Here is a 14,352-nt window from a genome sequence, read left to right as displayed (position 1 = left end):
CTCCCCGGGCACTCCAGTGTTAACAACCCCTCCCACGAAGGATTTCTGTGGATATTCTCAGTTCAGTCAGAGAGAAAAGGAGAAAAATTGCTGAGAAGAAGTCCAAGAAGAATATAAACTATTATCTCTCTTTCTATTCATATTGTTTATAGACATGTTCTACCATCGTGTACTATTCACAGTACACCAATAGTAGAAAATTATTTTACTTTAAGACCAATAAAATTAGTCTTCACAATATTCTCTATAAAAGAGAGATGTACTTTAAATAAACATTCATTTTTTACCTTCTAAACACAAAGTCATTTCATTCCTGTCCCTCCCTCAACAGCAACAGATTTCCTCCAGCCTGCACAATAAGCAAATGCTCTGGGATGTTTTTTTAGGTCAAAGCCCCCTCCCTGTGCCATGCCCATGGTTTCACAGCATCCGTGTGACCATGGAGCTGATTGCAACACTGCATTTTGTGGGGGTGTTTCTCCTGCCTGAAGCTGTGTGACTGCACAGCTGGAAGTGGAAAAGCAGGAGCACAGGAGGTGCTGCACTGGTGTCAGCTGTGGGTAAGCACACAGCACGGAGAGCTCTGCTTTTAGGGAAACACTGCAGAGCTCTCCTGCTGGCACTGCTGCCCCTCCATGCATGCCCAGCTCTGAAACTGAGTGCACAGACCCTGCTGATAACCTGGGCAGGGCCTTCCACCAGCACGGAGATAACAGCACTGGCCTTGCTGGGCTGAACTGAGCCAAAGTGAGCCAAAGTGAGCCCAGGGAACCCCCACGCCCCCAGGGATTTGCCTTCTTGCCAGGACAGGAGCCCTGAACAGCCCCAGGGTGAGTCCATGGCAGGAGGGCTCTGGCACAGCTCCCTCCTCCAACTTCTCCACCCCAGGGACTCTGACTTGTCGTGCAGTGACCCTGCAGCAGCCCAAGGGTGACTCGGGGGGACAACACAAGGCTCCCCACAGGACAGGGCCCAGCCTGGATCTGCCAGGGCAGAGCATTGCATCAGGACATGCATTATTCAGGGAAAGTGGCAGATTGCAGGCGCTTGGCCACAGCTGGTGCCCGAGAGGCTCTGGGTGCCCAGAGAGGCCCCCCGAGCACTTGGTGCTGGCACATTCCTGCTCCCAAGTGTCCTGGGGTGGGGGACAGCATGGCAGAGACCCCCCCAGGGCACCTGCATGGAGACTTTGCTCTGTTTATAGCAGAACCTTGTGCTAAAGAGAAATTTTTGAGCACTTTGCAAATCCCCTACTTCTTAATACAAATCCCCACTTCTTATTTTAAGAGGAAAAAAAACCTGCTAAATCATTAACACCTGAGAATGCCAATCTATGCCTTGTGTTGACTTTTGGTTGCCACTTCACCTTGCCCAACAAGTTTTGTCCCTTTCCAGTGTCGAGCCACACCACAGAAACCCCTTCAGCCCAGCCTGCCACCAAAAACAACTCCTCCCCTCCTTTAAACGCCGTGATAAATTCACATGCTCCAAACTGAAAAAAAAAAGAATTGGCTTTTTTTAAATTTTAGCCTGTCCTGCCAGCAGCACTTGAGCCTCACAGCTGTGTTCCTCACGGATCCCCAGCCTTGCTGTGGCTCATCAGTGTAAGTACACCTCAGATCCCAAACCCTGCAGACATCCCTTCACCTCCCAAACTGCCCAAGCAGGAATCACTGCCCAAGAAGCTGCCAGTGAACCCCCAGAGTGCCAGGGATGAGAGAAAACCCTGGGTTTTGGTTGCTGGGTGGGTAAAAGTGAACCCAAGTCTGGGAGATAAACTGAAACCTCATCACTACCCAGCACGGTGAGGCAGGACTGTCCCCACAGCAGGCTGGAAAAGGGACAGGAGGTGTTTGGGGTTTGTACCTCGGATTCCTTCCCAGGACTCTGCAGGTCGCTGTGAGATGAAGATGTGGATCCTCCATTCAGCTGCAGGAAAGGAAAACGTCAGTCTGGTGTGTGCCAGGCAGAGTTAAAGACAGCAAAGCCCCAGGGCTGGGCTGCTCCAGGGATGGAATGGAGCCTGCAAGGAGGGGATGCTCCTGCTGAGGGGACCCTGCACACAGGGGAGCTCCCTGGGGTTCCCAGCAGAGCTGCTGCTCTCCCACAGCCCCAGGCAGAGTGTGGTCCCATCCTGCCACAACTGGGACACTGCCACCTCTTCCTCCTCCTCTCTCCCTGGGATTAAATGGTGAAATTGGCCTTGTTCAACCCCTAAATTAAAGCTGTAGTGGGGAGTAATTAAAACCAGGCAGCAGTAAAGCTGAGCTAAATGAGCCTTGGGGACCTGAGCATCCAGGCTCACCTGGCACAGGTGGGAGGCAGGGACAGACCCTGATCCCTCCTGGTCCCTCCAACACACCCCTGAGGCTGCTGCCTCTCTGGGGCAGGTGAGGACTCACCTGAGTCTGTGCAGATCCATTGGTCATGGGCTGGGGTAGCACACCTGGGCACAGTAAACACAGAGAACACACAGTGAGCACCCTCAGCTGGGACTGCTGCCTCAGCAGCATCACCTGCCACCCCACACCTTCCTCCTCCCTGCCCACCCACCAGCTCATCCTGCCCCTTCACTTTGTCCTGTGCTGTTTTTCCCAGCCCACACAAAAGCCTTGCCCCTCTCCCTGTGCCCTTCTAGAACCACATCCCTGCCAGATCCCCTGAATTCACTCCACTTCACCCTTTTGATAAGAAGAAAACACCTGCAAGGAAGAGAACCAAGTAACCTCCTTCTATAGCCACCAGCACACTCCTTTTTTTTTTTTTTTTTCTGGACCATTAGTTTTTTTCCCCATTAGTTCTTTAATCAAAAATCTTAAAAGTCAGCTCAAAAATCTTCATCAGAATCAGCACCATGGTGTTGCCACAACAGTGTCTGCCACACAACCTGCTCCCTAAGCACTCTGGAATTTTTTTTTTTTTTTTTTGCTCACTTCCAATGATTTACTCTAACAATAGCCCACACAAAGGCAAATTTTATGCATTTAAGCTGCCAGTCACCACGATCAAGTCATCACCCCAGTGTCTCACTGTCCCAGACTAACAGATGTGTTAATTGGGACAGGATTAATAACTGAATCATGTCAAGCATGGACGCTTTCCCTAGGGACTGGTTGGGGGCTGCATCACTGCAGACTGCAGGGATTTCTGGAGCAAAGCAGAAAAATAAACCTAAATTGTGATTTTTGAGAGTGTGCTGGCGCAAAAACCTCCGTGGGGCTTTGGGATCCTTAAATATTTTATTGCAGTGAATGCTGGGCTCGTGTTTAGAGTAGGATAAGCTCTGAGTATGAGAAGAGTCAGCTCACACAGATGTTTATGTCTCTGGTATCATAAGTAGCTAAATTTTAGATTATTTAAATGAAAAGCTTCAGATGACATGGAATAAGACAAGTGGGACTGGACTTGAAAACCAAATTAGCCATATCTAGAAATATTTAATCTAAAAGCCACTGATTTGGTTAAAGGCTGAGGTGCTCAGGACGAGCTGCAAGGCTTGGGAAGTGTCAGTGTGAGGTTGAAGCAGACCAGTTCAAGAGGACAATTACTATTTCCTCTCAGCAAATTCTTATTTCCCCAGCAAACAGCAGAATTTACCAGAACCCTTTGGCACCTGGCAGGTGCCAGGCAGACCCAACTCCTGCTCCGTGCAGGGCCTGGAGCCCCCAGCCACCCTCCCCAGGGCTCTGCCCCCTCCCTGGTGGAACAAGGGCTCCTTTATGGCAGTGCCAGCAGCCAGCCCCGGCTCCTCCTCGGAGCATCTGACACCCTGTGGCTCCCCAGCAGGGCCTGACCCATTTCTGGGGACAAATCTGCCCATTGAGCATCCCTGGGGATCAGATAAGGAACAGCTGTGCTGGGAAACAGAGCTGCCCATTGAGCAGGGGACAGGCCAGGCTGCGAGCCCTGGCCCCACCCGCAGTGGGGCAGGTTGGGCAGTGGATGAGCAGCTTTCCCTGCCAGGTTTCAGCAGCCTGGAAAACATTTCCTGCCCCAGGCACGCCGTGACCAGCCGGCGTGGAGCCCTTCCCTCTGCACGGGGACTCTCCAGGTGCCCACAGGCTCCCTCACTGGAGCAAAGAGCCACCAGGGAATCAGAGAATCGTGGAGTCATTGGGGTTGGAACGGACCTTAAAGCTCAGGGACACCTTCCACTGGAACAGCCCTGTCCAAGGTGGCTTTGAGGGCTCCCCCCAAACCCCAGCACACCTCAGTCCCTTGGTGGCAGCGAGTTCCAGAGCTAATCATTCACCGTGTAAAAGCAACAAAGTGCTTTTTGGCTGGCTGAGGGTGTATTCTCACCATTTATAAATAGCTGGGTGGTGCTCAGGAAACTACTGAGGGATGAGGCAGGAGGGAAATGTGACTCTCCCTCCTGAGCTCCCACCCGCCGCACCGTGACTCACGGGGCAGGCTCAGCCTGGGAAAGGAAGGTCTCACCTTTGGTGTGCTCCTCCGTGGGGGTCACCCCCAGCTTCTTGAAGTACTCGTCTGTCTCGGGGTCCACCACCAGGAGCCTGGCTTCGCTCTCCCTGGATTTGATGTGGGACACCACCTCCGAGTGCCGCAGGCCCTCCACGTTTATCCCGTTCACCTGCACAGCGACAGCGTCACAACCCAAACCTGTGCCCAGCGGGGCTGCTCCTGCCTCCCACACGCCCCTCTGTCCCTAAGGGGTGGCATTTTCCTTTCTTTATTCCTGTTGGGATGATAGGAAGGCTGCAGGCTTTTTCCTTTCCCCTCCCCAGCTAAGCATGGGGGGAGGTTCCTAAACCCCCTCAGTGCCCTGCCAGAGCATCCTCCCTGTTACCTCACGCCTCTGGCTGCATCCCAAACACATCCACGGGCAATCACAGACCCCAGGCTCCCACCAACACCCTCTGCCTGCCCTCCCTGGTGCTGTCAAACCCAGCCTTCCCCTTGGACGTGCCCCAGAATCTCAGACAGCCTGTGGGCACAGGCACGGGGCTGGGGGCACCCCCGTGTCCTGTGGCACCACCGTGCCATCCTTCACCCTCTGCGATGGAAATTTGTGCCCCTGCGGGGATTTTTGTGCCCCTGATGGGCGAGTCCCTGTGCCTGGGGCAGGGATTCATCCCTCCCAGGACCTCCAGGGAACGTGATCCCGATTGTTCCCGCAGCGAGGGGACAATGGTGACTCAGGACATTGTTCGGTGGCAATGAATCACCCTTTGTCCCGCCGGGAAGGGCCCGACAGCCTCGGCACGACCCAGTGCTCATCCTCATCCAAAGGGACGAGCAGAGCCTGAGCTCCAAACTCTGGGATCCCCTTTGCAGGGAAGCAGGTTCCCCCTGCTCCTCAGGGCACAGCTGCAAGGGCTGGCATGAGAAGAAACCCCTTCCAGGCTCTGCCCCCCCCATTGCAGGGGCTGCCAGCCTCAGCTGCCAGCTCACAGCCCCTCTCCATCCCTGTCCTGCCACTCCAGCTCACCCCAATCCATGCCCAGGGCTGCTCTGCCCCCACTCTGGCACAGGGCTGGGGGGCATCAAATATTTATGCCAGCCCCAAAGAGCAGGCAGGGAGGGGATTGGGTTTCTGAGCTCACCCCGAGCTGCTTTGTGTGTGCCAGGCCCTGGGCCAAGGCCATCAATAAATAACACGACCCCTGGATGTGACACCATCCAGCCACTGCCACCCGTGCCCCGGCCCCACGCTGCTCCCAGCATTAAACTTTCAGCTGCTGGGAAGAGGCAGCAGCTCCCACTGGCTGGGGAATGATTCTTCATGGGCCTGCAAAGCAGGAAGAGTGCTCTGGTCTCAGGATTTTCCCAGCTCACACTTTTCCAGGGGTGCAAATCCCATTCCTGCTCTGAGGCAGGAGCAAGGGCCACAGCCTGGGCTCTATGGGGTGGTTTTGGGGTGCAAGTTCCTGGGGAACAGCCCAAGCAGAGGATATCCATGTGCTCCCACAGGGAAAGGGGTGATGGCTGCTGTGTCAGTCCCTGCCTGTCTCTCTGCCCAGACAGGCAGCTCTGGGTGGGGGAACCTCCTTCTCCAGGAACAACACAACCCACAAGCCAAAGAGAGGGCAATTCCCAGCCCCATCTTGGACAAAAAGTGTTGTCCAGCACGTGGTAACCAGCAAAATGCTTCCAAGAACACTTTTCCCCCATCTTTCATGATTTTGTGTCTTAGAATTTCTGCAAAGCCTCTTCTCCTGTTTTTCCAAGCATTCCCTGGCAGGGCATCAGCTCAGCTGGGCAGCACCAACCCGGCCTTGTGCCCACAGTCCCCTGCCCAACCCTCCTTGGTGCCAGCCAGAGCCACCACAGCACCTTGGGGACACAAGTGGCCTTGGCAGTGCTGGAGAATGGCAGGACTCAGCAGTCTTGGAGGGCTTTCCCAGCCTAAGGAATTCCAAGTTTCCACTCTGTAATTCTGTGCAGAGCCCACAAATGCCCGCTTGGCAGGAGAGGAGGGAGCGCAGAGCCGGAGCGGCCCCGCCAGCCTCAGGACTCCGAGTGAGAGGAGCACAGGGGGAATCAGATGGAGAAGGTTGTGGGCTGGGGGTGGTTCCAGCTTGCCCAGGGTCCCACCCGTGCTGCTGCCCCCCCCTGTTACCTCCACCAGGCGGTCCTGGGGCCGCAGCCCCGCCCGGGACGCCGGCGAGTCGGGATCCACGGAGCGGATGAACTGCCCCGGCCGCGACTTCTCGCTGTGCAGGTTGAAGCCGTAGCCATTGGGGCCTTTCTTCAGGTGGCACAGACGTGGGCACAGCTCCTTCTGGCCGTTTAAATCCTGGTTCATGGAGAGGAGAGGGTGGGGGAGACGAGGCACGGGGGTTAATGGATGGCTTTGGGGTGGCTCTCGGGCAGATGTGACCGTAAAGAAAGCCCCGAGGAAGCGCCGTATCTGCCCCCCGTCCTCAGCTTGGGGACAGGTTAACAAATGGATTTCCTCTCATTGAGTCTATTTTCGAAACCCAATTGTCCAAAACCACTCCAGAAAAATGAAAACAAAACAAAAAATGCATTTCCTTCAGCAGGAGTGGCTCAGATTAATCCACCCACGGGCTGGGACCCCCCCGGCAGCGGCCGAGCCCCAGCCCCAGGCAGGGAGGGACCAAGGCCCAGTTGTGCTTTGCTCAGGTTCACCCAGACCTGGGATTAACCTCAGTCAGGTATTTAAGGCAGTGCCACTCCCTTGGTCTCGGTGACAGCGGCATCACCCACTGGTGCCATCCCCTCCCTCCCCAGGAGGGACCTGGAGCATGAACCCGAACATCCAAGAGCTCCCTGCAGCTGGGGAAGGCTGAGCTTGGCAGGATGAACAGCACAGGGGCACGTCAGGAGCTCAGTGCTTCTCCTCATGCCATGAAAAATGCTTTATGGCTCCTCAGGGTGGCCAGGGAGCAACAAATCCTGGTTTTCTCCAGGTTCTTCAGGACCCACTACATTCCCACCAGCAGCCCTCGTGCCAGGCAGCTCCAGCTTGTGGCACAGCACCACATCCCTGGAAAAGGCACCTTGGAGATTCAGGGTGTTCATTTTCACCCAGGGTTTAAGGAAAACATCCCCCCTGGATGAGTTTTAACCTTCCCTCAGCAGGAGCACCGCTGCTCCCTGCCTGCCCACGGAGAGGATTTGTCTGGGATCACATTCACAGGGAAATCTCTTACAGCCTTTCCCTCCAAATTAAAAATCCAGGCAGCAATTTTCCCCTCCTTCCTCTCTTGGCTGAAAGGCACCACGAAACACCAAACCTCCCAAATCCTTCACCTCCTCAAGGAGGGATTTTACAGAGGAGAACAAAGTGGGGACACACAGAGTGATCTCTACCAGGGATCCTGTGCTGGGGGATGGAATTTGCATAGAATTCCAGATGGGGTGGAAGGGTCCTTAAAGATCACCTTGTTCCAGTCCCCTGCCACAGGTAGGGACATTTCTCACTGTCCCAGGCTGCTCCAAGCCCTTCCCAACCTGGCCTGGGACACTGCCAGGGATCCAGGGGCAGCCACAGCTGCTCTGGGCAATTTTGGCTGTGGCTGCAACGCCCAGCGGGGACAGAAGTGGATCAGGGCTCAGCCTGATCAGCCCAATCCCAGGAAGAAACAGGGATGCAAAACGACCAGCCTTTACATACAGAATGGCTCAGGTGGGGAGGAACCACTGAAGGTCATCCAAGTTCAAGCAGAATTCCCCAGAGCCCATCACTCAGGACTGTGTCTTTCCTCAGGCACAGGAGAGGCACCTTAACCACCAAATTCCTCAAAAACTGCTCTCACACAAGGGTCACCACCAGCAGTGCCCATCACAGGCATGGGGGCACACTCAAAACTGCTGAATTTAACAGAGATTCCCTTAGCAAATGAGTTTTTAATTTAAAACCAGCTCGTGGTGTTGACATCTCAATCCCAGATTGGTTCCTAAAGGGGAAAAGTTATCAGTGAACAGCCCAAACCAGGATGGGGCTCCAAGCCCCTCCTCTACCTGCTCACACACCGGGGCAGCCCTGCACCCCCATCCTCTCCCTCTGCACGACCCTGCTGCACTTTTCCCACGGCCCCGCAGCAGCCAGTTCACCCTATCTGCAAACATTTCCAGCCTGCCTCGGAGTTCTTCAAAAACTCAAGAAAACAGGAAATGATTCAACTGGCCCAAGAGGGCTGGACTCGAGTGACCTTAAAGGACCCACGGGGCTCTGTGTGGCAGGACAAGGGGAGCCTCTGGGGTCACCAAAGTGCAGCTGGGATCACCAAAATCCACCTGGGATCACCTATTCGGGTTTTAAAAGGACACTTTAAAACCATTTTCCTCCTGCTCCATCTGTACAGGGGCACAGCTCCTGCAGCAGTGTGAAAACACAGAGAAACCCCTGAGAATCACCCAAAAATCTGTGCTGGAGGTGCTGTCCCAGCGTGGGGATCCCTTGGGGACACCCTGGCAGGGTCAGTCCCTCCTCCTGCAGGACATCCCCTGGGATCAGCAGTGAAATCAAATTACTCACTAAATAAACCACAGAGGGAAAAGCTTCAGTGCAGGATCCCTTTGGCTGGGAGGCTGCTGACTTGTGCCATGTCCTACGTGGGCTTGTGCTGCTTCCACTGCAGAATCTCAAATGTAAGGCCCTTAACTGGAATGAATTCAAGGCATTTATTTTTAAATACATACATATAAAAAAAAAATAATCCCGATTCAGCATCTGTTCTGAGCAGAAATCCTCGGGGGAAACTGCTTATCCTCCCGCAGAGATGATCCAGGGCTTTTGCTGGGCTCTTAAACCTCCCAGCTAACGCAATCCCTGGCTGCTGGAAAAAACAGCTTTTGGAGCTGAGCTCTGCAAAGCCCCTCTCTGGGATGAAGCAGAGGCTGACACTCCCCTCAGCCCCTGCTCACACCCCCAGAGCCACTGCCTCTCCTGCCAGCTCCACTCTCTATTTTCCTTTCGACCCGTGCCAGCCTTTCCCCGGCTGTGTTCTGGGAAGATATTTCCCGAGTTCCCCGGGGGGGATTTGGCCTTTGTGAAACCCAAGTTCCCCTGGAACAGCAGCGTTATCTGGGCTTCCCAGGATCCTGCCTGCAGAAGGGCTCCGGAGGAGGCTGCGCCGCCTCTCCCAGCCAGCTTGGATTGAGTTACATCCACATGGATGCTGTAAAGCAACAAAATTCAACTCGATTTTTTTTGGTCTCAGAAAGCAAAAAAATTGCCCCACACGCACCAAAAAAAAAAGATTGCAAAAGGAAGCTTTTTTTTTCTCCCCCCTCCCAGCAGCCACTGATTTTATGAGCTGGATTAAGCAGGGCACACTCCATCTCTGTCTGTGCCATCCCCAGGAATGTCTGTGCAGATAAATGCTGCCTGCATGATGAACTGCACTCACACCCCATCCCTGGAGCTGCAGCTTGGGGCAATCCAGCTGCATTTTCCAAGGAAAAAGGTTTCGGAAGCGCAGCTCAAGCTGGTCCATTTAAAAATGCACAAACAAGACATTAAATAACAATGAAATGCCTTCAGTAAAATTAAAAAAAAACTGATTGGGTGTTGCCAGCTCTCACAATCTCATGGCAACTCTTTGCAGCATCTGATTTTTTGATTTCCCTTAGGGTTTCCAGCGCTGCTGATGGGAACGGGGGTCCCTCAGGGACACCCCCCTGGCTCATGGAGCTCCCCAGAGCTCCCCCTTGGCCCATGGGGTGCCCCAGCCCTGGCTCTGTGCCACCCCGTGCAGGTCCCTGCAGTGACCAGGGCCATTCCCATTCCGTACCCCTGGGGCTGGTGTCACAAATGTCACCAGCTGCAATTAATGAGGGGTTTTCACACCATTAATTAGCACGTGGCAGCCTCCATGCAAGCCCCAAAAGTAGCCAAACTCCCCTCGTGGGTTTTGAGGGGCAGCAGAGAACCCCCCAAGATCTGTTACCCAAACCCTCCTGCCCCTCCAAAAGCCACCTGAGACCCTCTTGGTGCCACTGCTGACCCAGCCCTGAGCCACAGCCCGGGACAGGGACATCCCCTGCTCCCCACAGCCCAGTGTCACCACTGTCCCCAAGGTCAGGGACTCACAGAGCCAACCTGCACCCCCCAGCCTGACCCTGAGCAGGGCCAGGGATAAAAAGGGCATTTCAGACCAGCCCAGAAAGCTGCAGGACCACCCATGGTCTCTCCACACTGGGTGCCACACTGGTGGCCAGGTCCCAGGTGTGTCTCCAGCCCCTCTGCCCCACAAACTCAAGCCCACAATGGGCTAAAACACCTCGAAAGCCACTTAGGGCTCTATTCCAGGAATAAAAAAAAAAAAACATTCCACACCAGTGCCAGTGTGGACACTGGCTCTCCTGGGTCCTCCAGGAGAGGAGGAGGAGGAGGAGGAGGGAGAGGAGGACACACACACACACAGAGCTACTCTAGAGGCCGAGGCCAGGTTGGTACCATCACCCTGGGATCCTGGTGGCTCCTGCCGTGCCTTGGCCACGATGTCACCGAGCCCTCAGCACAGGGGTCACCCCAAACCTCCTCCCAGGCTGAGGGGACGCTCTGGGCCAGGCAGGAGGGGTAGGGTGTCCCTCGGGGTGTCCCACGATGGCAGCAGGAGCTCCAGCCCCGCTCGTGCCCCGGAGTGGGGATTTGCTGAACTCCACCGAGCTCACCTCCTGGGTGTGCCACCCATAATCACCGGGGTCAGGGCTCTAATCGGCTCAGTCCTGCCTGGGAACACCTCACCCTGCTCCTGACACCAGCCTGTCCCCCCGTGCCCACCCCAGAGGCTCTGCCAAGCAGGCTCCAGTCGCCCCTGCTGGGAATTGCAACACCTGGATGCACTCCAGGATCAGCCAGGACAGGTCAAACCTTTCCATCCCTGCTTGGCAGAGCTGGAGAAAACCCAGGCAGGAGCATTCCTGCCTAATTTACATTGCTAACATACTTTAAATCAGCAGCCACGGTGTTTCCTCTCCTTTTCCTGTGGTTTTGGGCAGAAAATGGCTCCTTTGCTCCCTCCAAAACAAACCTCAGCAGCAGAACCCACCAGGGCTGGGGGACACCGGGCTCCTGCCCTGCCCTGGGGACACCTTGGGACACAGAGATGTCCTGAGGGGACAGAGAATGCTGCTCAGAGCCCTGGTGTCCTTTCCCACTGTCTGGGAAATGCCCATTTGCCCCCAGCTGGGACTTCTGCACCCCTGCACTTTGGGCTCTCCAGTGCAGGCCAGCAGGGAGGGATGCAGGGAGGGGGATGCACAGCCACCTTCGGGGTTGTGGGGCAGAAATCCTGACCCAAATCCAAACCCCAGCAGGCAGAGGAGTGAGGGGCAACACCGGGAGCCTGGAAAGAGCCAAGGAAAGGGAGAACCCAATGCAGGAAATGGGCCCAGGGGTTACTGCACCACCAGAACAAGGGACCCATTTACACCCCCTGCCAGGGGCACCCTCCCTTGGCAGTACTGGTTATACTGGGAGCTGAGCCGAGCCTCGGGCGAGCTTTAATTGCCACTATTATTACCACAGCTCTGTTGGAAGCTCAAAGGCTGCTGCCTGTGCACGGATTTAGGGATGTGCTTAACTTTAAGCAGATTTTTGTCACCGGTCTGGGAAGGGGAGGGCTGAAACCCCACTTTCTTCCACGCTGCAAAGATGAGGAAAGCTGGGAGAAGTGGGAGCCCTCACCGTGCTGCCAGCAGTGCCCATGAGGAGCAGGAGGCTTTGGGATGGTGCCACGGCTGGAGTGGGATTGCTGCCTCCATTCTCCTCCTGCTCAGCAGGGCTGGGCTCCCTCCCCCTTTCCCTTCCCCCAGGAATGACTCAAATGTTCCCATTAAAGCAGCACCACAAAGGGGGCCATTGCAGCCCTGCATCCCCCAGGGCCAGGGCACCTCGGTGACACTCGGGGAGGGGGACAGCCAGTGGCAAAGGAGCCTCAAACCCACCCAAAGAGGGGGACAGCAAATGCCAAAGGAGCCTCAAACCCACCCAAAGAGGGGGACAGCAAATGCCAAAGGAGCCTCAAACCCACCCAAAGAGGGGGACAGCAAATGCCAAAGGAGCCTCAAACCCACCCAAAGAGGGGGACAGCAAATGCCAAAGGAGCCTCAAACCCACCCGGAGAGCAGGGGGAGGCAGAGCACCCCTGGGTGTGCTCTGGGGGAAGAGGACACAGCAGCTCTCCCCCCATCCCCAGGGCTGGCAAAGCACAGCCAGGATGCTCCCGGGGCTTCCCAAGGTCTGGCTGGTCCCAGCTCCATGCTGGGATGCTGCAGCCCCCTGCACGCTGCTGGGAGGGCTCGGGGCTCCTTCCATCCCTCCCTCCCTGCCGGCCCCACACATCTCCCCCAGCCCCATCCCCCGGCCAGAGTCAGTTCTGAGCGGGCTCGAACTCCAGATGTTGGGGAAATGCTATAAATAACAGAGGGGGAGGGGAGACGGGGCTGGTGGGACGCCAGCAGCACCAAACACAAGCAGATGTTCCTCCCCTTCCCTGCAGGGCCTGAGCTGGGACAGGGCAGGAAGGTGGCGGCTCCAGCACCCAGAGACCCACCCCAGGCAGAGGTTTTCCACCAGCCAGGAAAAAAATCCTTGGGCAGGAGCTGCAAACTGGAATAAATCCTTGGGCAGGAGCAGCAAACGGGAATAAACCCTTGGGCAGGAGCAACAAAAGGGAATAAACCCTTGGGCAGGAGCAGCAAACGGGAATAAACCCTTGGGCAGCAGCAGCAAACTGGAATAAACCCTTGGGCAGCAGCAGCAAACTGGAATAAATCCTTGGGCAGCAGCAGCAAACTGGAATAAACCCTTGGGCAGGAGCTGCAAACGGGAATAAACCCTTGGGCAGCAGCAGCAAACTGGAATAACCCTTGGGCAGCAGCAGCAAACGGGAATAAATCCTTGGGCAGGAGCAGCAAACGGGAATAAACCCTTGGGCAGCAGCAGCAAACGGGAATAAATCCTTGGGCAGGAGCAGCAAACGAGAATAAACCCTTGGGCAGGAGCAGCAAATGGGAATAAATCCTTGGGCAGGAGCAGCAAATGGGAATAAATCCTTGGGCAGGAGCTGCAAACTGGAATAAATCCTTGGGCAGGAGCTGCAAACTGGAATAAACCCTTGGGCAGCAGCAGCAAACTGGAATAAACCCTTGGGCAGGAGCAGCAAACGGGAATAAATCCTTGGGCAGGAGCAGCAAACAACCTGCTCCCATTTTCATGCAGCCAGAGCTGTAATTACCACCCACCCCGTTGCAGAGGAGGTGTTTCAGCTCTGACATGAATGGTCAGAAGAGGAAAACCTCACATCACTCCCCCAACACAGACCTGGCAGCCCAGAGGCACTCGGGGAACGCTCCTTCTCTCCAGCATCTCCCACGGTCACGTCTCGGCAGGACAAAGTTCCAGCAGCTCCCAGGGACTGCAGAGTGCCCACGGTCACCTCCACCCCGCAGAAAAGGAGGAGCTCAAACGTGGCTGAGCTGCCACCAAAAAGCCTTTGGCAGAGCCTGTGATCACCCCGGAATCTGCAGGGTTACCTCCAGTGTCCCCAGGAGGAGAGCAGGGTGCTGCAGGCTCCCGATGGTGACAAACTGTGCCTCACCTGGGTGTCACAGCCCCCTGCCACCACCAGGCCCCTCACCTGCCTGCCCCCAGCACGGGGCTGCTGCAGCTTATCGAAATCTCCTGCATTATTCAAATTACTCCAATTATTTAAATTGCTCCAGCTGAGCTTGAGTGACAGAAACATTTTAAAAATTATTTATTTTAAGGGCAGCGGACCCCGAGGTTTGTGCTGTTCCCCCAGCATCCTCCTGCCACCCCGGGGGGCTGCACCAGCACACACCCAGTGCCCTTTGGATGCATCCTTGCCTCCCTCTGGATGCATCCCACCACTTTCTGTGCCAGCAGGCAGC

At 55.6% G+C, this 14,352-nt stretch overlaps 1 protein-coding gene across 1 annotated transcript in view; it reads right to left on the bottom strand.

Moving 5' to 3' along the window:
* Nucleotides 1–14,352, bottom strand: part of NHERF2 (NHERF family PDZ scaffold protein 2) — a 31,410-nt gene that overhangs the window by 2,610 nt on the left and 14,448 nt on the right. Inside the window, exons 3-6 of the mRNA XM_053957273.1 lie at nt 6,584–6,760; nt 4,441–4,594; nt 2,403–2,446; nt 1,867–1,929 (exon numbers count right to left, since the gene is read on the bottom strand). Coding sequence (XP_053813248.1) covers nt 1,867–1,929; nt 2,403–2,446; nt 4,441–4,594; nt 6,584–6,760 — 438 coding nt within the window. The remainder of the gene's footprint in view (nt 1–1,866; nt 1,930–2,402; nt 2,447–4,440; nt 4,595–6,583; nt 6,761–14,352) is intronic.

This window comes from Vidua chalybeata, chromosome 16 (assembly GCF_026979565.1).
Source record: "Vidua chalybeata isolate OUT-0048 chromosome 16, bVidCha1 merged haplotype, whole genome shotgun sequence".
Classification (NCBI taxonomy): domain Eukaryota; kingdom Metazoa; phylum Chordata; class Aves; order Passeriformes; family Viduidae; genus Vidua; species Vidua chalybeata.
The sequence above is the reverse complement of the archived record's forward strand: the minus strand, read 5'-3'. Positions and strand labels throughout refer to the sequence as shown.